The sequence below is a fragment of the Balaenoptera acutorostrata genome, chromosome 3, assembly GCF_949987535.1.
Source record: "Balaenoptera acutorostrata chromosome 3, mBalAcu1.1, whole genome shotgun sequence".
NCBI lineage: Eukaryota > Metazoa > Chordata > Mammalia > Artiodactyla > Balaenopteridae > Balaenoptera > Balaenoptera acutorostrata.
The window spans coordinates 153,106,004-153,129,476 of NC_080066.1; the positions used below are offsets into that span (position 1 = coordinate 153,106,004).

At 53.9% G+C, this 23,473-nt stretch overlaps 1 protein-coding gene across 10 annotated transcripts in view; it reads right to left on the reverse strand.

Annotated features, from left to right (window-relative positions):
• LTBP2 (latent transforming growth factor beta binding protein 2) overlaps positions 1 to 23,062 on the reverse strand; it is a 94,617-nt gene extending 71,555 nt beyond the window's left edge. For 3 of the 10 annotated variants that reach the window (XM_057542651.1, XM_057542648.1, XM_057542655.1), the window contains exons 1-3: positions 21,956 to 22,669; positions 15,119 to 15,189; positions 2,065 to 2,311 (exon numbers count right to left, since the gene is read on the reverse strand). In XM_057542651.1, the coding sequence (XP_057398634.1) occupies positions 2,065 to 2,311; positions 15,119 to 15,189; positions 21,956 to 22,428 (791 nt within the window). In that variant the 5' untranslated portion in view covers positions 22,429 to 22,669. Of the gene's footprint in view, positions 1 to 2,064; positions 2,312 to 15,118; positions 15,190 to 21,955 lie in introns of all 10 variants that reach the window. The other 7 variants (XM_028167074.2, XM_057542649.1, XM_007184458.3 and 4 more) reach the window with 5 other exon arrangements.
• Positions 23,063 to 23,473: the final 411 nt, after the last annotated feature.

The window sequence follows — 23,473 nt, forward strand, 5'->3', positions numbered from 1 at the left end:
CCTGCTCTCAGGGAGCTCCTGGTCCAGTGAGCAAATGCACAGACTGTCCCGAGGCAGAGTGAAAAGCGTGACACTGGGGAAGCACGGAGCCTCCCGTCCTCCCGCACTCGGAGCACCACTGAGGGTGGTGCCCTTGGTTCCAGGGCAGGGTGAGGGTTCGGGGCCAAATGGGCCCTTGGTTAGGTAAGTCTTCCGTTGGGAGCGAGCGACAGAAAGCAATGCAGATTGAGCACTTCCTGCAAGCTGGGACTGCAGGAGGCACTGTGGGGAAATCCAGTGTGAGACGGAGGCGCTGCCTTCCAGGGCGCAGGCCACACTGTCTGATTGCAGACTCAGGGCGCAGACTCAGCGATGTGTGTGCCACGTGTGCGCTGCAGGGGGTCAGAGCCTGGCGGATATGAGGGAGGGGGTGCTTTTTGGAGGAAGCAGGACTGGGCCTTGAAAAATAGAAGCGGGATAGGCTGGGAAGATGGGGCAGGGGATGTCAAAAGAGTTCTGGCTCAAGGGTACAAGGAACAGAATGACCTGCCAAGCAACCACCCCCAACACTCACTTGTGCACGCACACAGGGGATAAATGCATTATAAAACGAATGAATCCCACAAGCCAAAAAAAGCGCTTGCAGGGGGAAAGCCAGGCTGGAAGGACTCTGCTCCCACCCTGCCCCGGGGCTGGCCCTGGAGCTGCCACCTCTGGGGCTCCTCCAAGTGCCTTCACACCAGGCCCACCCACCTTGGACCCAGAGCCGGGACCAATGAGAACAAGGCTCAGGCCCTGCCCAACTGGTCACAGCCAATTCCAGGCAGTTCACCCTGCCCCCTGCATTGTCCACCTGGCCCTTAGCTCTGCCCCCCCATCTCTGCCCCAGCATCCTAAGGCCTTGGCTAAAGAGTTTGGCTCTTCTGGTTTTAACTTTGGGGCTCCCTAGGCCTTGGCCCAAGTTCGTCTTTCTGTTCTTTCTGCTCCTGGCTGCTCCCGGAAACCACCTGCTTGTTTGGGCGGCCAGGGCCCTGGAAACCCCCTTACCAAGACCCTGGTCTGCCCCGGCCCCCATCGCCCCTCCCCCTTCAGAGTTGCTGGACAACCTTGAGCTCCGCTCCTTTCCTTTCTCTCCTGAGCTTTCCCCACTGGGGACCTGGCCTCGAGGTCAGCCTCTTCTCCCTGATTCTCCCAGCTTCCTCTGGGAGGGCAAATCCTTTTTTCCCCCCGAGTTCAGCAAGACAAGGTTCAAACATTTCAGAAGGAACTTCCTAAGTAGGAAGCGAATGGAAAAACTAACCTGAAAAACCAAAAGGAAAACACAGCCCCCAGAAATGGACCAGTTTACAAAGTTCAGATTTCCTGTCCTGAGCTAGGAAATGTCTAGCCAGGTTGGCTGGCAAGCAGGCCAGGGAATCCTGCCCATGAACACACCCCTTCCCACTTTTTAATCTTCTCCCTTCCCCTACATGCTCCAGCTGCCCCTCCGAGGAGAGAGGTTAGCACTGGTGGCGACCGAACTGAAGGGGCTTTTTCTGGCAGAGGAGTCCTTCCTGCATCACAGGGACCACAGGCAGAGAAGGGGGAGGCGGAGGAGAAACATTTGTAGAGTTCACTATGTGCCAGGCACTGTTCTAAGCATTTTCCTCATATTAACTAACTTAACCCTTACAATACCATGATTATGATTATCACCATTTTCCCCAACTTACTGATGAGGAATCAGAGAGATAAGTAACTCACCCAAGGTCACCCACCTAGGAAGTGGCAACACCAGGATTCGAAACAAGAGAGCCTGGTGCCAAGGATGTACCCTCCTCAGCTCTCTCCCGGGGTCTGGAGAGTAAAGATTTCCCCTCCCACCTCCACTGTGCACCCTGCCCGAGCCTGTGTCAACCCCCCGTACCTGCTCCCCTGCTCGCCGCCCCTCTGGTGGGGTCAGGAGAAGGGGAGGAGAGCAGGAGGGGGGAAAGGAGGACTCTCTGGCCTTCTCCACCAGGGTCTTCACCAAACGGGCCGCAGGGAGAAGCCCCTCCAGAGAGGCTGCGCCCCCAGACCGGAGGCCCCACTGAGGAGGGCACTCACCTGGCCAGCGGCCGCTGTGGTGCTGGTGGCCGCGCTCTGGCTGTGGTGCTTTCTCTGGCCGCGCTGCTCCTGCGCAGGTTGGGAGACCCCTCGGCTGAGCGTCGGGGTGCCGGCCTGGAGTTCTGGGGGTCGAATTCCTCCTCAGGAATGACCTCTTCACAGCGGGCTCCGCGGAAGCCGGAGCGGCACACGCAGAGCTGGGGCCGGCTGCAGGAGCCCCTGTTCTGGCAGGGCGGCTGGCACACGGCTGGAGAGACAGGGAGAGGGTGAGGGTCGCCTGTCAGCGCTGGACAACCCATCACGGACTGAGTGACCCGTCACACCGCACCCCCGGCAGAACACCCAACATTGTGCTGTACATATACTTAAGCGCTCCCTTTTTGTTGTCTGTCCAGCTGGGGACCTGGCCTGCTGGTGTGGCTTCCTCTTCTCTCTGCCTTTGTGTGTGCTGCTTCCCCTCCCTGGAGCTGTTTCCCTTTCCTCTCCACTCACCTAAGTCCTACTGTTCCCTCAAGGCCCCCTCCCCATCCCTGATGACCCACCTCCAGCAACTGCTCCCTCCTCTGAACAACTAGGACGAGTGCTCACCTTGCACAGCACTCATGCCCTATAGGCCACCGTCAGTGTGACGGGTTTGTTATGTATGTGTCTCAACTCCCTAACTAATATGGTCAGCACCCTCAAGTGCAGCGACTGTTCCTTACACCTCTTTGCCTCCTTAACTCCTAGCATATGCCTAACAATGACACAATCAATATTATTTTTATTATGGCAGCTACTATCTGTTCGGTGCTACAACATGCGAGGAACTGTGCTCTGCATACACTGTCTCATTTAAGCTTAAAACAATCCTATACAGCAAGTGTGATTATGATTCTCATTTTACAAATAATGACTCTGAAGCTCGGAGCGGTTAAAAGATGTGCCTGAGGTCGCCCAGCTAGGCAATGGTGGATCGAGGATCCAATCCAGGTCTGTTTGATGGAAAAGCCCAAGCTCTTTCCACCCCACCGCCTCCCAGCAGGGCTGAACCATCTCTAAACCTTGGCCTGGAGCTGATGATGAAGCAAAAGGGATCTGTTGGCTTCAAGTCATCCACCGAATGCACCCTTGGCCTGGGAAGCTGCACATCCCAGGTTGGCTCTGGTGGTGGAGACCACAGACCCTCAAACCCATCTCTCTCCAAAGCCCATACAGTCAATCTTAGATTGAGGGAGGATGTTTACAGCTCCTGCATTCATTCAGTGAACATTAACCGAGCACTCACTAGGTGTGAGGCTTGTGGTAAAGAGGATCCCTCTCTCAAGGAGTGTCCTGTTTCACATGGAAGCCAGGACATAGGTCATGTGATAAGTGTCGGCCAGAGTCTCTAACCCAGGCTGAGGTAAGAAGGGAAAGTCAGGGAAGGCTTCCTGGAGGTGGTGATGCTGACCAGAGACAGCAAGGATGAGTAGATTGGGCATCGTGTCAAACAAGGGCAGCCTGTCTACTCAGGGGAGAGTGGGGAAATCATAGGTCTCACTGCAGGATTCCAACCATGAGCTAGATCCTGAGGCTAGAGCATTTTCCTCAGTGCTTGGGCATCCCTTCCTGGCAGTCCCAGGCCTCCAGGTAAGCAGACCGTGTGAGAGAATTGTAAACCTGAGCACTTCCCCAAACACAAACTGCCACCTTGGCAGGATTTTGGCCTATCACCTGGCTGCCACTCCACCTGCCCAAGCGGAGTCAGCCCCCACCTGACCACCCGCCAGGCCACTGTCACCGCCACCACCAGAGACACGGTCTGCTGGGGCCAGCCCTGTAGCCAAACCAGGGCCAGCGAACACTGGGGAAGCAGGTTTGCCCAGGACAGATGTCAGCCCTGGTTTATTTTAGGGAGGGAGTAGAAAGGGAGGGCCTGAGTGGTTTCCCATATGGACCACAGATGCTACATCACTCCCAGCCCTTCAGATCCACACCTCTCTGCCAGCAAAGCCTGGCATGGGCAAGGGGAAGGTCACACAGCCCCTCCCAGTCTCCGTGTCTCTTCTACCTCTGCGTGGGTGGTCCCTGCCCTTAAGACAGCCTTCAAAACCAGTTTAGCTTCTGTCCTTCCCCTCCTGGGCCCCAAGGATGGCCCATCCTTGACTTCAACAGTAAGATCTTTCTCTCTCTAGATACCCAAGACACCAAATCCTGCAAGCCGAGCCCATGTCTTCCTGAGACTCGCTTACTCCCGGTTCTGCCTTATTCGCCAATACACCCGCAAACATTTAGTGAGCACCCTCTCTCGGTCAGACTGGGTGCCGGGCGTACAAAGACAACAAGGCTGGTCCCTGGGTGGAGGAAGCTCTGCCAGGTGGGGGGGTTCTCAGAATCATGGAAGTCCCTTGCCCCCAGGCGGTTAGGTCCTCAATGAGGACAAGGGTTGGCAGACTTTGGTTGGTATGATGAATAGCTCACAGAAAGTGGGTGTTTGGGGAGAAACTATAAAATTGGCATTTACATATGCACGTAATATTGTGGTTGATAAAAGTTCTAAAAGGCTTCCAAACCAGTCAGACTTGTTGGCAGAAATAAACCCGTTTGGGAAGATAAGCTTTCTGGACCAATCGTTTATGAAACTGCACAGAGGCCAGGTCTGCTAAGAAAGGGCCTCCAAGTGCTGGGTTTTCAGAGCCAGCTCTCACCAACTTCATTTGTATCCTCCTCTGTGTTGTCTTCGTAAGTCTCAGCAGGAAGTGATTTCCTCACTACAGTGTTCAAGCGTTTAGTTCTGAGCCAAGCATCTGCATTATGGGATTGGAGCATAAACTCCTCTCCTCTCTCTCCACTCCCCCAAAAGCCACCCCGCAAATGGCCCCAAATGGTGACTCCAAGTGCCTATCTATGAAAGGCACCATTCTTAGGACAGTTTTTACTGGTCTGCCATGAAACAAGAAAAATAAACACAGTTTTCTGTGTTTCTTGTAATGCTATTTTTTCCCCACTTAAAAAGTGTTTTTTATTTTGAGATTATTATTTTATTACTTTTCTGGTGTTAAAATGTTCTTTTAAAATTAAAGGTGATGGCAAATGGTAGTTTGTTTTTCTAATATCCTCACTTAGCAAAAGGAAAAGCTGGCTACTGTACTTTGGTACCTAAGATGTTTGGGGATATTTACTGGTGCGTGAAATCCAAAAGTTTGGAACCCTTTGGGAAGGAGGCGGGGCGATAGTGGTCATGTGCCTTTTGTTAAAGGAAACTGCAGCAAAATATTCCTAAGTCAAATGAGCACAGATTTCAAAACTGAAGTATCAGAAAGGGGATCTGCCATCGCAGATCGCCCCATGGCAGGGGTATTGCATAAAGCAAGGAAGGAAATGCCGAGGCACCCCGGAGAGGCAATTTCATGCAGTGCTGTGGGAATTTTAAGAGAGAAAATTCCCAACCATGGCAGGCTGGGCAGTCTTCATGTTTTGCTCTTGGAGCCTCATTCCTCCCATTTTCCCACAAGGGCAGAGGTCATGCCTTATACTTGAGAAATCAACACAGGATGGGGTATATGGCTTTAATGAGTCTTCAGTGATTGATGATTGGTGACAGGTTAGCAAGCATGATGCCACGAGGTCCATGTTTAGCCATCGAGGACACACCCAGCCCCTCCCTGTCAGGGGCTGGCATCCTCAGAGCCCGAAGGGATGCTGCTCCCAGCCTCCCTGTGCCCGCTCGCCAATGCCAGCCTTTAGCCATTCATAATTTGGGCTCCACCTGAGCCCTGGCTTCTCCACACTCCCCTGGCACTCTCTTTCTCACTGAGGATCGGACATGTGGAAAGTTTCAGCTTTGGGAGTTCAGCTCTGTGGAGGTAGCAGTATGCCAAAAGAGAGGGGAATAAAAAGAAATCTCCCGAAATTACTTTGAAACAAGAAATAGAAGGCATCGTTCTCCCCAATCCCCCCACTCCTGGCTGTGCCCCTTCTACCTTCACTCTGCTCCAAAACAGTCAAGCAGAGGTTTGCTCAGATTTTCCGAACAAAACCTCTGCCTTTGGGAGGAGACCAAATGCAGAATGGGCAGGCCTGGGGGAGAGTCTGGAAACAGCTCCCACCATGCAGGCTGCTTCTACCATCCACTCAGAGCCCTTGTGACCAGCGACTTGGTAGCAAAAAGAACATGGGGTCGGGAGTCAGAAAGATTTGGTTTGACCCCCTCTCAGCCACATCCCAGCTGCGTGACCTTGGGCGCGTCTCGTCTCACTGAGACACCTCAACCAGTGCCTCAGCTGTCTCATCCATAAAATGGGTCTGACAATTCCTGCCTCAAAAAGTTGTGTGAGTCTCCACAGAGATCATGGAAGTACTTTGTACTCTCTAAAGCTGTGCTGTCCAATGCTGTCTAATGCTGTAGCCATGAGCTATATATGGCTGTTGAAATGGAAATTGATTAAATAAAATTTAAAATTCCGTTCCTCAGTTGCACTAGACACATTTCAAGGGCTCAAGAACCACATGCGGCTCATGGCTACCATGTTGGATGGTAAGATATAGAACATTTCCACAGAAAGTTTCCACAGAAAGTTGTATAGGACATCAATGCTAAGTTAAAAAACAAAAAAACAAAAAAACCACACACCTAGTGGCAGAAGTAAGAGGGCTTCTGAACTTCTCTGCCATGACCTTTTTCCCAGGAAAAGGCAATGACAAGGCAGGCCCTGGTTAGAGAGACACCCCAAGCACTGTGGTGCAGAGGCAGGGCTGCTCTTCAGGTGTTAAGTACAGCCCGGTCCCCTCTCTACCTCCTTCCACCCCAGCCAGGTAGGGCTTTTGTCATCAGCTCTCTCTCCTGGGATCTAGAGATGCCGTCTCCCTCCGTCAATTCCATTAGGTGAGGCACCCACTTTAGGGTGGGCCCCTTAAGCCTGTGCCCTCCTCCGAGGCCTCCAGTACCAGGTCCTCCTGTCTGGGAGATGAACCTACCTTCCAGATTAGACTCTGGGCCCAGCACCCCCATACCTGAGGCTCAGCTGCTCCTCAGATTAAACCTCCATCTTTCCTAAACTCTGTGTCAGTGGGACACTAAGGACCTCCCCACTGAGTACCTGATCCCTCCCTCAGGATGGGGCCCTGTCCCTTCCACACCTAGAGACCTTTCTAGGCAGGACGGTCACCTACCACCCTCAGTGCTGCCCTTCCCCGGGCCCCCCCTCACCTTAGAACCCTACCTGGAGGCCTCAGTTTGCCCTTGGAATTCACTTAACTGGGGGTCTACCTGTGACCCTGAGCTGTTTCTCCACAGCCTTGACCTTTGGTTTCCACAGGAAGGGGACCCTGATGTCAGAGCTCCCCGAGGCCAGGAAATCCCTCACTGGCCTTCACACACCCTCAGAATCCACCGAGGACTCATCCTCTCCACACCCAAGCTCTGCCCAGGGGCTGTGTCCCCCAAGTCCCGACCTCAGCCCCGAGCCCCCAGGCTGTGGGAGAAGTCAGGTCCTCAAGGATTCGGCCCATTCCCACCACAGCTGTGCTGGGGTCGCAGCTCAGGATGGCTGGAAACAGCACTGGGGCTCAGGGGCCAGCCAAGCACCCTGCTCCAAAATAGCAGTTGTGTTCACATAAAAGCCTTTAATGAGAGAAAGATGCCGTTCTTGGCCCCTTGCGCACGCTCTGCAGACGCCGTCTGGCAGGCCGAGAGGGCCTCTACCGTTTGGCGGCTGGAGGGGAGGAAGGAGGGTTGTGAGTCAGACCTTGGCCCCAGCCCCTCAGCATGGACCGCCCTGCTAATTGCATTAACAAACACCGAGATGCTGGGCCAGTTGGGGGCCAGGGGCTGGGGATAGAGAGCAGCCCCAATTCCCACCAGCTCCAGCAGGCATGAGGAGGGGACCACTGGGCAGGGCTCGTGGCCCAGGGCAGAGGCCTGGGTTTGCCTCTAGCTCCTGCCCTAGAGCAGACGAGTCACCTGTCCATCCCCATCACAGCCCTGAGGGCTTTGTCTGGGAGGAGGCAGGGATTTAAAAGCCTCAGTGCCAGAGAGGCCGGGGAGATGAGAGAAGATGGGGTCCTGGAGCAGCCCCCATCAGGGACAAGCCCGGGGACCCAGTCTTTTCCAGGGGAGCAGCTCCAGGGCATGGAAGACAGTTCTGTGGCTGGCATGGAGCCATCCAAGCCCTTCTGCAGTCACACCAGCTCCGTGCCCAGGACCCATGAAGGCTGAGAGGGAAGGAATACACCATTCCCATTTACAACTCAATGAAGGCGAGGGCAGAAGTGTGGAGGAGAGAGCAGCCTTATAGTCAAAGAGACCTGCATTTGAATTCCAACCCCACGACCTCAGGCAAGTTCCTTCACCTCTTCGAGTCTCAGCGTCTAGAAAATGGTCCTGCGTCCAACAGTTACTATTTGCTTAGGATGGTAAGCAAGACAGACAGTGTCTTTTTCTTCATGGAGCCTCCAACTTAGAGAAATTCATAAAACAAGCAAAAAAACAAGCAGAGGAAGAGAAATTGGGATATGAATGATGGAAGAAACAATTAAGGGGCTGGGATCCAGAATAACAAGGCTGCTGGGGGCAGCTCTAGACAGAGTGGTTAGGGGGAGCTGGAAACGAAGACAGGGAGCAGCCACATAAAGAGACAGGAAAAGCAAACAGAGAGGGCAGCATGTGCAACAGCCCGGGGGCAGCACATTCCAGGAACCCAGGCTGGATCTGGTGAGCGAGGGGCTGACAGACGAGGCTGGACACACCGCCACAGGAAGGTTTCAATAGGGATGTGTTATGATCTAGTTTACAGAGAAAGAACTGGAGAGCAAGGGGGACAGTGGGAGCAGTCAGCCAGCTGCAGCAGTCACCCAGGAGAGCGTGCTGGTGCCCGGGACTAGAGAAGCAGCCAGCGGTGGGGGGGTGGGGGGGTGGGGTGGGGGGGCGGGAAGCAAACAGACTCTCAAGAGATTTAGGAAGTAAAGCAAACAGGGCTCAGGGATGGACTGGATAGAAGCCTGAGCAAGAGGAGGTGTCCTGAATGGTCTGGCTTAAGCATTCACACAGATGGAGATGCCTTTAACAGGATGGGTAAGACCTGGGCAGGGATATTGGCTCAGAGGGAGGGAAACGATGCGCTCGCTTGGGACAAGTGGGGGTGGGGGTGGCTGGGAGGCATCAAGAGCGGATGTCCAGGAGGCAGCAGGACGAAAGGAGCCTGGAGGTTGGAGGAGAGGTCTGGCTGAAGATGTATATAAATCTGAGTGTCATCAGCCCAGAGACGATGTTTACATCCATGGGAATGCATTAAATCATTCCAGGAGCAGTGCAGTGAGAAAGAAAAGAAGAGGACCCAGAACTCGGTCCTGGGAAACCCAGTGTTTAGTAGGTGAGTAGAGGAGAAGCAGCAGCCAGGGACACAGGAGGGGGCCAGGACAGAGAGTGATGTGATGGCCACTCACAGGGTGAAGGGAGTTGAAGGGTTTAGCGTGGTCCCTGGCACAGAGTGAGCATTGCCACTCTTATTGTTGCGTGTTAATTGTCTGGCACAGTGTCTACTGGTACCCAATAATGGTGGTGGGGGGGGGCGATTAATGCTGTGCTTGCTTCATATGGCTCCCTCTTTGCGTGGGGGATTTGGAAGATCTGGGGAAAGTCCTGAGGCAGCCCAACATCAAGATGTTAGGTAGAAGAGGAGAAGCCAGCCAAGGAGGTGAGAAGAGGCAGCTGAGGATGGCAGAAGAAAACCTCCAGGTCACCTGTGAAATCATTCACCCACTCAGTCCTTTAACAAACATGTATCCAATAGGCACTCTGCTGGTATCAACAGGATACAGCCCCTGGCTTCAGGACCCCCTGGATAAAAGCATCTCCTAAATACTCCTTTAAGCAAAAAGCCTTGGGGGCATACACCTGCTTACCAGGAAGATCTAAGGTACCTCTACATGGTCAGGGGAGAGATGGGCAGTGTCTCTTGCTAGGTCTGTACCCTTCATGTTAGTTGGGTCTCCACTGAAGTCATGTGATTATTCCCCTTAACACCTTCCACTTTCCTCTCCACCACTCCCACCAACTACTGAGTTTCATCAGATGGTTCATCCAGAGATGAGCCATATGTAGACTCAAGCCTCTGGTTCCTGGCAGTTCCTAACCAGTCGGTAAAGAACCTGCAAATCCCACCCCTGCCCTGAACCTTTTCCTCAACATTTGTTCAGCACTTACCACTATGAGGTCGATTTCTTTGCATATATCTCCTCTGTAGATTCTTATAACTACTACAGGTGCTATTCTGATCCTAATTTGACATATGGAGAAACTGAGGCTTAGAGCAGTCCAGCAACGTGCCTGAGATCACCATGCTAGTAAGTGATGGAGCAAGGCTCTGAACTCAGGGATTCTGGCTCCAAAGTTGGTTGGCTATAGTCTTGCCCTTTGGGATGGGGTCATTTACCAGGCTGGAATGGGTGGGCCAGGGGAACTCCCTCAGGGAAGCCCAAGAGAAGCCCAGATCAGGAGGGATGAGGGTCTTCACAGCGCTGAGATGTGGCCCAGAAGGCATGTGGTTCTAATGGCCCCATGCGCACACAGGCTTGGGACTAAAAGGCAAGCACAAATGCCTAGGCCATTCCAGGGTCTCCTGAGCACCGTGGGGAGTTTTCCCAAAGGGCTGATGAATCCGGGGCTGCAGAAGGGGACTTCTCTGCACAGGCCTGGGAAAGGCCCTGTGTTATTCAGTACATTCTTGTTGAGCCTTTACCTTGTATCCAATGAACACTTGCCACTGTGCTGCATGTTGTGGGCTGTTAGACAGTCCCTGCTCTCAACATCAAGGCCAGACATGTACAGAACACACAGAACATGCCAGGCCTTGAACTAAACACTTGCCCTAAGTTATCTCATTTGTTCCTTAGAATTCTCTGAGGCAGGGACTAATATTAGTCATATTTCACAGGAAAAGAAACTGAGGCACAGGAAGCTTAAGCATCTTGCCCGGGGTCCTGTAGCTAAGTGATGGAGTCGGCATTTAAACCCAGGCAGGTAGCACAGCCTCCTGGATCTAGGCTAAAATAACAACTAAACTTACCATGTTCCAGGCTCTCTACACACACTTGCTCGTTTCCCAGGAGCATGGTGTTAAGCCCTATCCTCTGGAGCGGGCTACCTGGATTCACACCCAGGCTCTACTGATTGCCAGCTGCACGACTTGGACAAATAGTTAACCTCATCTGTAAATGGGGATAAAGATCAAATCTAGTTTACAGGGTTGTTGTGAGGATGAAAAATTAATAATAGAGTTCTGACGCACAGTAAGAGCTACAGTGTGTTATTATTATTAATTCTCAAAAACAGCTCTATAAAGATTGTCATAGCCACTTAATAGGTGAGGCGTTATGGCTGGAAGAGGGCCAGGCACTTGCCTGAGAACACAGAGCTGGGATTCAAATCCATGACTCCTTGAATCTGGCACCAGAATCTAAAGCACATGCTCTTAACCTGGAGCCTTACTGCTGAGGTGGAGGGGAAGATAGTAATCCACCTAGCCCCCTCCTCAATAGCCTTCTCCCCAGAACAGCCCCAGCCCCCGTGCATCGAAGCTGAGATAAAATGAGAAGCCAAAGAATTCTTCAAATCCTCTTCCAGTGTGAGCCTTCAGAAGCCTCCCAAAGGCTGTGTGTGCACTGGGGCGAGCCAGTCTGGGAAGACTGGACAGTCTTCCAAAAGCCCTAACTGTAAACAGGACCCAAGCACCCCACACCCTGCAGTGCTTCCCCTCAGCTGAGCGGGCTGGCAGGCCCCAGTCAGCTGCCTCCACAAATACATAAACACATAAATTGTGTGCCAGAGCTGGCAAAGCCACAGAAGGAAAGGCAGATACCAAGACCAGAGGAGGAGATGGGGGCGCAGCTCCAGACCCCTCCAGGGTGCAGAGAGCAGCTGGGCTTCTAGCGGTGGACACCTGCAGACACAGTGGGTCCCCAAGGTCCAGTGACTGGACAGGGATGAAAAAAGGGGCCTGCCAAGGAGATGGCTGGTATGTTACAGCAACCTCAGAGTCTGTGAGAGGGGCAAGTGGGAGTTGGGAGTGGTTCAGGGGACAAAGACCATCACTCGCTATGCATGGGCAGTGGGTTGGACCCACAGATATCTGGGAGAGACCAGGGGATGGATTGAGTCCCCACACTGTTCTGGGACTAGACTTTATTCTTGGCAGTTGGGGGGATGTCACACATCCCTCCCTGTCACTACCCACCTGCGGCCAGGCCAGGAGAGGCACCCCACATATGGGAAACCACTAGGCCAGAGTCATGAGCGTGCCCCGGCGTTGGCAGCCTCTTCTTCAGCCAGGAGGGCAGCTGTGGGGAGGGGATAGGGAGACGCAAACCACGGGGGAAGCAGGAGAGCCAGCTGACAGGGCGTGGAACCAAGAGCCCCATATTTGACAGAGCTCAGGACCTAGCCATCCAGGGCCAACACCCCACTGCCCACGTGGTTCTCATCAGGCTCATTAGCAGCAAAATAGCAACAAGCAAACAGCGCTGGGCCCAGCTAATTAGCACACAGACCTTCAGTGGGCAAGCCAACTTCGTGTGGGAAAGGCTAACGCCCACTGGCAATTCCTCCAGGAGCGCTGCCAGCCTGTGTGCCAGGGTCACAGGTATGACCAGGGGAGCAGCGGAGGGCCGGGGAGAGAAACAATGGGGCTGAGGCCCCCCGGGGTGGAGTGGCTACTGACAGCCGGCTGGAGCAGCACCCCTGCTCAGGGCACGAGGGTGCACACGCACGGCAACTCTGACAATCTGCAGACTCACCCAACCTCGAGTTTCCAGTGTTGAAACTCCAGATTGGCAGAGAATGACGCTGGAAAGTCATGAGAAAGTTAGGAAACTGAGAACCTTCAGGGCTGAAGGGCCAGGGCAAGGCCCATGCCCAGACCCCTTGGGCAGCTGTGGAGAAGCCCACCCACTCTGAAGCCACCCTCCCCAACTTCAGCTCAAACCTCAGCAACACTCTCTGCTAAGCTCAATAGAACTTATGGGCCCTCCTCTTCATCTCCAGCCCCAAATCCCACCCCAGGCCTCAGCTCCAGGACTCGGAGTAGTACTGTCTCCTCGGGCACGTTTCCTAACCAAACTGAGCCTCAGTTTCCTTGACTATAGGTAGGATAGATGATCAGTAAATACTCATGTTATAGGATTGGGAGACTTAACTAAGATGATGTATGTGAAGAGCTTAGCACAGTGTGGGGCATATAGTAAATCCTCGGCTGTTAGCTAGTAGTAGTAGTAGTCGTTGTTATAGTAGTAATGGTGGTAGCAGTAGTAATGGTGGTAGTAGTGGTAGCAGCAGCAGCAGCAGCTGTAGTAGTAATGATGGTAGTAGAGGTAGTAGTAGTAGTAGCAGTAGTGGTAGTGGTGACGGTGGTAGTAGTAGTAGTAATGGTGGTAGTGGTGGTAGTAGTAATGGTGGTAGTATTGGTAGTAGCAGCAGCAGCAGCTGTAGTAGTAGTGATGGTAGTAGAGGTAGTAGTAGTAGTAGCAGTAGTGGTAGTGGTGACGGTGGTAGTAGTAGTAGTAATGGTGGTAGTGGTGGTAGTATTGGTAGTAGCAGCAGCAGCAGCTGTAGTAGTAGTGATGGTAGTAGTAGTAGTAATGGTAGTGGTGATGGTGGTAGTAGTAGTAGTAATAATGGTGGTAGTAGTAGTAATGGTGGTAGTGGTGGTAGTAGCAGCAGCAGCAGCTGTAGTAGTAGTGATGGTAATAGTAGTAGTAGTAGTGGTAGTGGTGATGGTGGTAGTAGTAGTAGTAATAATGGTGGTAGTAGTAGTAATGGCGGTAGTAGTGGTAGTAGCAGCAGCAGCAGCTGTAGTAATAGTGATGGTAGTAGTAGTAGTAGGGGTAGTGGTGATGGTGGTAGTAGTAGTAGTAATAATGGTGGTAGTAGTAGTAATGGTGGTAGTAGTGGTAGCAGCAGCAGCAGCAGCTGTAGTCATAGTGATGGTAGTAGAGGTAGTAGTAGTAGTAGTAATGGTAGAGGTGATGGTGGTAGTAGTAATAGGAGGTAGAGGAGGAGTAACAAAGGAAACAGTAGTACACGGCCATCCCCAGTTCATAGATGCAGAAAGTGAGGCCCAGAAAGATGAGGTAAGATATCTGGCAGCAGAGTGTGGAGATTAAGAAGAGGGACCCTAGAGTCAGGTTACCTGAGTTCAAATCCTGCCATTTCCAGGCCATGTGACCTTGAGCACGTGACTTGTCTGTGCCCCAGTTTCCTCACCTGCCAAAAGGTGAGTGGCTCTCCCCGCCCCACAGGACGTGTGAAGTGAGTCTTGCACAGAGCGAGTGCTGCGTAGCTACTGGCTCTCGTGTTGCTGTCACCTCTTCCGAGGGCGCCACCAGTGGAGGCTAGGGCACAGAGCCCGGCTCTTCCTACCTCACTGCTTGGTCTCCACATAACTAAGATGACTACCCTCTTTTTTCTCATCTGGGCCAGGCTGCCAGGCTCTGGAGTGGTCCAAAGGAAGACTGCTCCAGACGCAGGATCAAAGCCTCATCTGACCGTCCTGGTAGGATGCCTGCCAGGGTCCAGGGGCCAGAGCAGAGGTGGATTCCCCTAGCACAGCGCTGGGAGTGGTCCCCCCAGGAATGTGCGATGCAGAGGCTCTGGGGCCAGGTGTGTTCCGCAGACCACAGGGGTATGTGAGCACCACAGGGCAAGTTGGGGAGGAGCCCCAACACAGCGGAGAAGCAGGTGGGGAATATAGGAAGCCTTACAAACAAGAGCGGGGATTTTATTTGAAAAGTCATCTTCAGTTGGAGCCTTTTTTTTTTCGCCATGTCACGCAGCTTGTGGGATCTTAGTTCCCCAACCAGGGATTGAACCCAGGCCCTTGGCAATGAAAGCGCCAGTCCTAACCACCAGACCAGCAGGGAATGCCCTGGAGGCATTTTTCAATCTCCTCTCTTCCACTGCCTCCCGCCTGGAGAGGGGCTACCTGCTCAGGAGGCAGATTGGGGAAGACACTTGTGCTCCCCGCACAGGTTCTGGAGTCCCCATGCCCCGCCCAGCTCAAGGAAGAGAGAGGGAGAGGGTGGATGCGGTGGAGGCACTCACGTTTGATACAGTGGTTGGTACTGTTTGCCGTTGTCCATCCTGGGCAGCACTGTCCCCCGCAGACATTCCTCCTGCGGGGTCACCAAAACAGGGTCAGCATAGGGTGCTCAGAGCGGGACTATTCACAGAGCCCTTCTGATGGTCCTACCCTCTACAGGCAGGGCCTGGGGGAACTCTGCCAGGCCGGGCACTGTCCCCCTTCTCTAGGGAAGCCGCATGGCCCATGGGCGGGCGCTTTGGGATCCTTCACATCTAAGATTGAATCCTGACTCTGCCATTCTCCGCATGAGCTTGGGAAGCCTCATTCTTTTCATCTGTACAATGGAGATAATAATACCTGCTTAATGTTGTTGTGAGGATTAAATGAGATAGGATGTATAGCCCCTGACACACTGGCACAGGGATCACGAAGATGATCAAAAAGCAAGTTCAGAGTGGCTCAGTCACTTGCTAAGACTAAACAATAAGTAAATGCCAGAGCCAGATTCAAACCTCAGCTGACCCAACTCTAAGTCACGCTCCAACTCCACATGGCCTCTCACCAAAAAATTATCACCATGGCCCTTGCCAACAAATTCTGATAATCCAAGGGAAGCTGGAAAACACACACAAAACAGCCTTAAGGACATACATATGCATCACCTGCCAACAAATGCACACTGGGAGGAGCCTTAGCCCTCTGGCAGGCTGGTGCCCGGTCCGACGGAGCGCTGGGTGGGACAGAAGGAGCCGGAGCTCCAGAATTTCTCTTTAAGAGGAGCTGAGGAAGTGGCAAGCTGGGAGGAAGATGGGGCTGGGGACTCGGGGTAAGCTGCTCTGCATGGCGAGCACATTTTTTACTTGGGCAGGCTGATGGAACTTACTTGGTGGGAGATAGTCCTTCCCCCAGCTACTCCTTGGTGCTGGCACCGAGACACCTACAGGAGACACTGACCAGCAGTTGCCACCGGGGCCACTCACCCAACTCACCCAAACTCTGCCCTCAGGTGTTGAGTGAGGCCCCTGCAGCACCAGTATCCTTCACCCACCCTGACTGTCAGTCTAAAGACCCAAATGCCTGGACAGAGGTGACTTCCCGAGAAGGGCTCTATTTGGAGAAGACCTCTGGGGCCCTGACTCCTCAGCTCAGGCTGGGCCTGGCTCTGCTTCACAGACCCCATCATTACCATCAGAAATTGTCTACTGAGCACTTGCTGAAACTCAGGGTGAGCGGGGCAGCAGAGGTACGGAGCCCAAGAGTGAGGTGAAGGACAGACCGGGGGCCATTCCTGTGACCTTTGTGGCCGGCATGGTGGGCATCTGGTCCCACTTAGGAGTTTGTTTGACATTTGTGTGGCCCCCAAAGCTTGTGTGGTTTTTGAAACCTTACGAAACATTCAAAATAAATTCCTTCAGCTTGAAAAAGCTGAGGCCCATTCCTGGCCCTTTGGCCCAAAGCTGTGGGGAGCTGCCTCCCAGGGAGGCCCCAGAATGTCCTCCCAGCCAAGGGCTGTGCCATTTCAGCCGCCTAGAAGCCTCTCTGGACCGCTGCATTCATCGGTTTCCTGGTTCCCCGAAGGTCTCTTCTCCATCAGGGCCCAAGTCACTGGGTTCTGGGGAAGGGGCTGGTCCTCACAGCCAGGGCTTCTGAGTGTGTGCTCTGGCGGGAGTGGGGATTACCCACCCATTGGTGAGTCATTACCCCTCTGGTGGTGACAAGGCCCCTTAGATGCCTGAGAGGTCTTTGAGAGGGAAGCAGACAGCATGCCCTGGGAGTTTTCTAAAAACTAGGGTCTGTGGGAGTCCAGAGAGCACGGACTGAGGGGCCCACCTGGTTGAGAGGTCATGCAGTGGATTCCAGCTCAAGGAGGCCCACTGAGCCTGCTGGTACCCTAGATGCCTTCAGAATGGCTACGGAGCTGACTGTAGGAAGGCAGCAGCTCGTCCTGCCCTGCCCAACCACGGTAGAGCCCTCAAGGCCGTCAGGGCCCCGGTGAGAACTGGTCAGAATCAAAGCTGCCAAGCAGGGGGGCAGGGCTTGGCTAAGCGGGCACTCGAGAGGGATACAGAAGCCCAGCCGGAGTCTTGGGTACAGGCTCAGGGAGGTGCCCGATGGGAGATGACCACTCCGTGGGCTCTGGCTAGTTGGAGAGAGCAAATGAGCCTGACTAGCTGGGGCCAACGACTCAGTGGCTCTGACTGTCTGGAAGATGCCACTCAGAGATTATATAAGCCCAGCCTTCCAGGCCACACCACTCAGCAAACATTAGCCCAGGATCCAGCATCATTGCCCAACCCCTCTGGCTAACAGCCTAGGACAGCTGCTGTTCCACCTGGAACAAATCTGGTCATACTGGTCCTTTGTTATAGATGCCTCAAGGCTCTCCACTGGCCTCTACAAAGCCAACCGGACCCCTCCTGCCTGTGGAGTCTAATTGCCCCCCTTCCCCCCTTATCTCCATGGCCACCTACAACCAAAACTATGATCCTCCAAGTATACGAAGTTTGTTGTCCCCCAGCTGCACTGTATGTGGGCACATTTTGATGCCTTTGCTTAAGCTGCTCTCTCTGCCTAGACTGCCTTCCCTCTCTTCTTTGCCGACTGAAATCCGTGGCACGCTCCAAGACTTCCAGATCAAATGTCACCTCCTTTGTGTAAAACCTCCCCTGACATCTACCCAGCCTTCCCCATTCTCCAGCCGCCACACCATTTAGCACTGATTACCTCAGGCTGTTGGTGTATGTCTCCGTCTTGAGTACCTTGAGGGTTCTTTCTTATTCCTCTTTGTGCCCCTAGAGTCTAACATAGTGCCTGACATGTGGTGTACTTTTAATACCTCTTTGTTTCACTTAATCCAATGTTTCCCAACACACTTCTGGTAGGAAAGGGAGTTTGACGGTTCCATATTTGACGTTTCCATAATCACAACATGGAACAATGCTGAATCACACAGCGAGAAAGTGATTCCCTTATTTTTTTATTTTATTTTATTTTTTTTAGTGATTCCCTTTTTAGTGATCGTTCTAGTCTGATTAGATCAGTGGGGAAAAATCCCTGTCAGAGGTTGGGTCTTCATGCCTGGTTCTCTCTCCAGCACTTGACAATTGCCCTTTCCAATAGGGAGAACTACAGGGCTGAACTTCCTATGATAATGGTATTTGACTAGACTTTGAGAACATTTTGTTTTCATTTCAGTTTCCCTACAGTTTTCTCTTTATGACAAGTGGTACTATTTTCAGCTTATGATAGTGATATAAAGTGTCCTTGAAAATGGATTTATTTATGTAGAAAAATGCCAAGCACTGTTTGTAATACCAAAATATGTAACTCATCTAAGTGTCCAAAAACAGAAGGATGGATAAATAAACTGTGGTATATTCAGACAATGGCATAATAACCAACAATTAAAATGAATAAACTTGGGCTTCCCTGGTGGCGCAGTGGTTGAGAATCTGCCTGCCAATGCAGGGGACACGGGTTCGAGCCCTGGTCTGGGAAGATCCCACATGCCGCGGAGCAACTGGGCCCGTGAGCCACAACTACTGAGCCTGCGCGTCTGAAGCCTGTGCTCCTCAGTAAGAGAGGCCGCAATAGTGAGAAGCCCACGCACCCCGATGAAGAGTGGCCCCCGCTTGCCGCAACTAGAGAAAGCCCTCGCACAGAAACGAAGACCCAACACAGACAAAAATAAATAAATGAATAAATATTAAAAAAAAAAAAAAGAATAAACTTGGGCCGATTATATTAATGTAGTTAAATTTCAAACATCTAATGAGGATTGGAGAAAGCAAATTGTAGAGGGATAATGCAGCATAGTACCACTTATCTAAGTTTAAAATATGCAAAACAATATTGTGTATGTTATGGATGCATGCATCTGTAGTAATGGTATAAAAACATAGATTGGAATCATGGGTAAATTCAAGGTAGTGGTTAACTCTGGGGAGAGAGAGAGACAAATTTATAGAAGATATTTCGACTAAAAAAATCAGAAGCAAAATAGGCCCAAATATTAAGGTTTGAAAAAGCTGGATTGTTAGTTGTATTATTTCCAATACTTTTGTAGGTTTGTATAAAACTTCATAATATAAAATACTTAAAAATAAATAAAACACAAAATCCTGTTATTTTAATAGTTTATAAATTTAAGAAAATAATAGAACAAGGAGGAAAAGATAGAGGAAAATATTATGAAGGTGGTATGCTGTGAGGCTAAGCTTAAGAAACACTGAATGCTGGGAAACAATGGCTTAAAAAGTTTCCTGTGGACTGTGAATTTCAATAGTGCAAGAATTGTTTCTGCTCTGGTTACACTGTGTCCCAGACACCTAGCACTGTGCCTGGCGCACACTTAAAATCTTCATTGTGTGCAATAAAACCCCACTACATTGCAAGTTCCACGGAGACAGAGGCTGTCTTGGCCACTGCTGTATCCCCATGGTCCAGCAAAGTGCCGGGCATATAGGAGACCTTCCAAACGTTTGTTGAATGAAGAATCCCCAGTAGTGGTGATGCAATTCCAAGCTTTACCAGCAGGTGGCACTTAGTCCTTGGCCCTGAGCAATTCACAAGGCAACTGCCAGAGAGGCCAGCCTGGCCAGAAGCCATGAGCTAGAATGGACTTGGGGAGAGGAAGCCAATGGACAAGATTGCCACTCAGCCCCTCTCCAGATGACTTGGAGTGGCTAGCTGGAGTGCCAGAGGAACCCACCCTTTATCAAAGCTGCAGAAAATAATCTGGGGGAGGAGCCAAACCCAGCATGTGATGTGATGTGTGCACCTGTATATGGCAAGTGCTTGTGGGTGGCATCCAGCCCAGGTCCTTACACACCTGTGTACATCTACCAGCCTTATCATGGTGACAATCTGCTTTGCTCATCACCACCTCATTTCACAACTGCGAATAGTGCACCCTCCCACCCCCACTCCACTATCCCATCTCCCCCCAACTCCCACCCGAATGCTGACGGTATAAGCTCCTCCATGATCTGGTTCAACCTATGCCTCCAGCCTCAGCCCTGTAGCTCCCCTACACCAGGGTGCAGTCCTGCCCCTAGGCCAGTGCCAACACTGAAAAGCCCTTGTCTTTGGGCAGTGCTACACCTCGGCACCCGACTCCTGCCACCTCCCCTCTGCTTCCCCACACACCGCCCCTCGAACCCCAGGGGCTCCTGCTCACAGGGCCTCCTTCTCCTCCGGGCTCCTCAGCCACAAACGTCCATTCCTTTATGCTTAACATGAAGCTTCTGGTACTAGAAAGCATGTTCACCAGTGCGTATCTGTTCATTTCTCCAATTCGATTTGAAGTAATTGAGTTGCCCTCCTGGCAGGAACAATGCCTTTGTCTCGGGGCCCCATCCCCTATCCCAGGCCCTGCACACTTGCTCTTAAGAAGTATGTATTCACTTGCACAGGCCATTAACACCGGCTGATCCTCTGTGTAAGCGACTTGGCAGTGCTCGGGTCTACTCTGTCTGCCGTAAGCTGGGCCTTCCAAGGGCCGCGGGGAATTCATTCACTCACTCAACAGATACTTAACAAGCAGTAACTATATACGAGCACTGTTCTAGGCACTGGTGACACAGCAATGTACAAAACAAAGCCTCTCTTTTCATAGAGCTTACATTAGCGTGGGCTGGGAGACCAGACCATAAACACAGAAACAGAAACATAATATGTCCAATGGGAATAAGTGCTATGAAGGAACGTAGAGCAGGGTGAAGGAAGAGAGGGTGGGGCAGGAGTAGTCAAGAAGGTCTCTCTAAGCAGAGAAACACAGGAGAAGAGTGCTGCAGCCTAGGAAAATAGCGAGTGGAGAGGCAGTAAGAACATCCTCGGGAGTAGAACAGGGGTTGCAGTGTCCTTCGTGCTATGAGCCAGGGGACTGAACCCACCTGGCAAATCGGGCCCAAGCCAAGAAGGGCTGCCAGGTTCCTTCCCAGCCTCCCCGATGGTGTCCCCACGCAGCCCCGCACTGCCCGGGCCTCCAGTGCCCTCCATTCTGGAGACACCTGTCATACTCGGGCAAGACTGAGCCTCCCGCAGCCATGACGATCTTCAGCAGGGCTGGGGGTTACTGGGGAGCCTCTCCCACGCTGCGAGGGAGCCCCCGGCAAGCAGCTGGTAGTCTCAGGGTAGGGGGGAGACTTAGCCCTGCAAAGTGCGCGAGTCGCGCTGACACCTAGCTGCACAAGGGCCCACACAGACCCACTCCCCCACGGACCCACAGGGCCGCAGCCACGTCTCGAGCAGGCTTCCTGCCCAAAGTGCCCCCGACCCCACGCCCACTTCCACGTCCAGCCATCCGCGGGCCCAGGCCGACCTCTGCCGCAACCCACAGACCCGTGCCCCCGCGCAGGCTTCGCTGCCAGCCTCCGTCCTGGAGATGCATCTGCCCTCGCGCTCTGGCGCTCCCGGCATCCTCCACCTACCCGCGCTCTCAGCCCGCTCAGCTTCCCCTGGGCCTCAAGCGCGTGGAACGCCCACCCCGCTGCCCTCTCCCCGATCCCTTTCAGATCCCCGCACCGCTACGGGCGTCAGCAGGCACCGGTTGGAGGCGGGAGGGCGGAGGGCGGGCGAATGCACTGGCGCCTTGCGAAAGGATTAACGTCGGGTCTGGGCGAGCTGGTACGAAAGGGTGTGGGTGGTGTTTCTCCTTCCTCCAAACTCTTTGCGAGTGGGTCAGATGGAGCCCCAGCTCCGGGACCTCGGTCTGTTTCCCCGCAGTACTGGGGACAGAGGGATGAAACGCGGAGCCCGGCGCCCTCTCCTCTAGCCTGCACATCCCTCTACGAACGAGCGTACGGGAGACCGGCCCTCGCTCCCCCAGCCCCCATGCTTCCCTCTCCAGTGCTCACCCCGTTAGCCGCCCTCGTGCAGCCCGCGGCCGCTGCGCGCTCCCGAGGCGAGGGAGGGCCGGGGGGGCCCGGGCCCGGGGTGCGGACTGCTGCTGGCGCAGGGGCCGGCTTCTCCAGGTCTGCGCAGGTGGTTGGACTCGCCGCGGCTGCTGCGCGCGGGGCGGCCTCCTGGCCTCTGCCTCGGCGGGCCTGCTGGGGCTCCCCCAGCCAGGTTGGGTCCGCTCCGCGGGCGGCAAACCCGGAACGGGCACGTTCTGCTCCCGGAACAGACTGTACACCTTGGCTGTAGCCGCTGCGGGGTGGCTGCCCCCGGGGCGCCGCAGCCGACTCGCGTCCCTTCCAGCCGGCTCGTATCTTCCCACCGGGTCCCTCTGAGCATGACCCATGCCCACGAAGAGAGCCAGGGTGAGCGGCAAGAAGCTCCTCCAGGGGTTCCGACGCCTGGGGCAGCGGGTGGTGGTTGGGGGCCTCATGGCGCCGGGGCGCCCGGAAAGCGGCGCGGGCGGGTAACTGCCCCGGGGCTCGCAGTCTGTGCGCCCGGCCGCCCTCTGGCTGCGCTCCGGTCCCCTCCCGGTGGCCCGCCTCTCCCCGTCTAGGGGGCCCCGAATCAGACTACGGGCCAGGCTCTCCGTGGAGCGAGGGCCAGGCTGCGGGGGCGGCCCGGGGCTGCGCGCAATGAGCCCGGCGGCCGCGCTCCGTCTCTAGCTGGGTGGGCACCGCTGTCGCACCTCCGCGCCTTCTCCCCGTCACTGTAGCCTCCTGAATGGGGACCGGAGGCTTTTATTTTTGGAAACCTCCCCCTGATTTTTCGTCTCTTTTATCCACACCGTGCCCCCTCCTCGGAGGGACAGCTCAGCCCCCTCATTACGGGAGAGGGAGAGAGGAATTCCAGCAACACCCATTTTGGCACTGGGAAGCGAGCGGGCGGCGAGCGGTGTTAACCCGTGAGGAGCTGGGGGCGACGCAGGGCCGGCCCGAGGGCTAGTAGGCGAGATGACGCCTGCCGGGACAGGGGCACCCAAGTCACCTTTCTCTTGTCCTGGGCAAGCTGAACTGCTGACCTGTCCAGGGTTTATCGCCCGCCCCTAACCTCAGGGACAAACTCCCTGTTCGATGACCAAGGTTGCAGCCTCGAAGGTCTGAAGGAGGTCAGGAGAGGTATACCAAGAACGGCATGACAGAGGCAGGACCCAAAGGCCGGGCCCCGGACCCTTCGCTTCCCGCCCGAGCCACTGGGGGCGTCGGCCGGGGGTGCGGCTAGAGCTGGGGCAGCACGGGGCAGCTCGCCTGCCTCCGCCGCCGTGGGACGCGGGAGTGCTGGAAGGTCCCCTGGGGGCGCGCGCCCTCTAGTGGACTAGGCCGCGTCCTTGGCTATCCTGCGGCCGGCAGAGACCTGTCGCTGCCAGCCGCCGTAGCTCCTTGATCTTAATCCCCTTCCTGCTGCGTCAGGATCGAGCCTAGGCCTGAGGCGTTGATGGCGGCGGATCCTACAAGAGGTGTCTTCTCTTCCACAGGGGA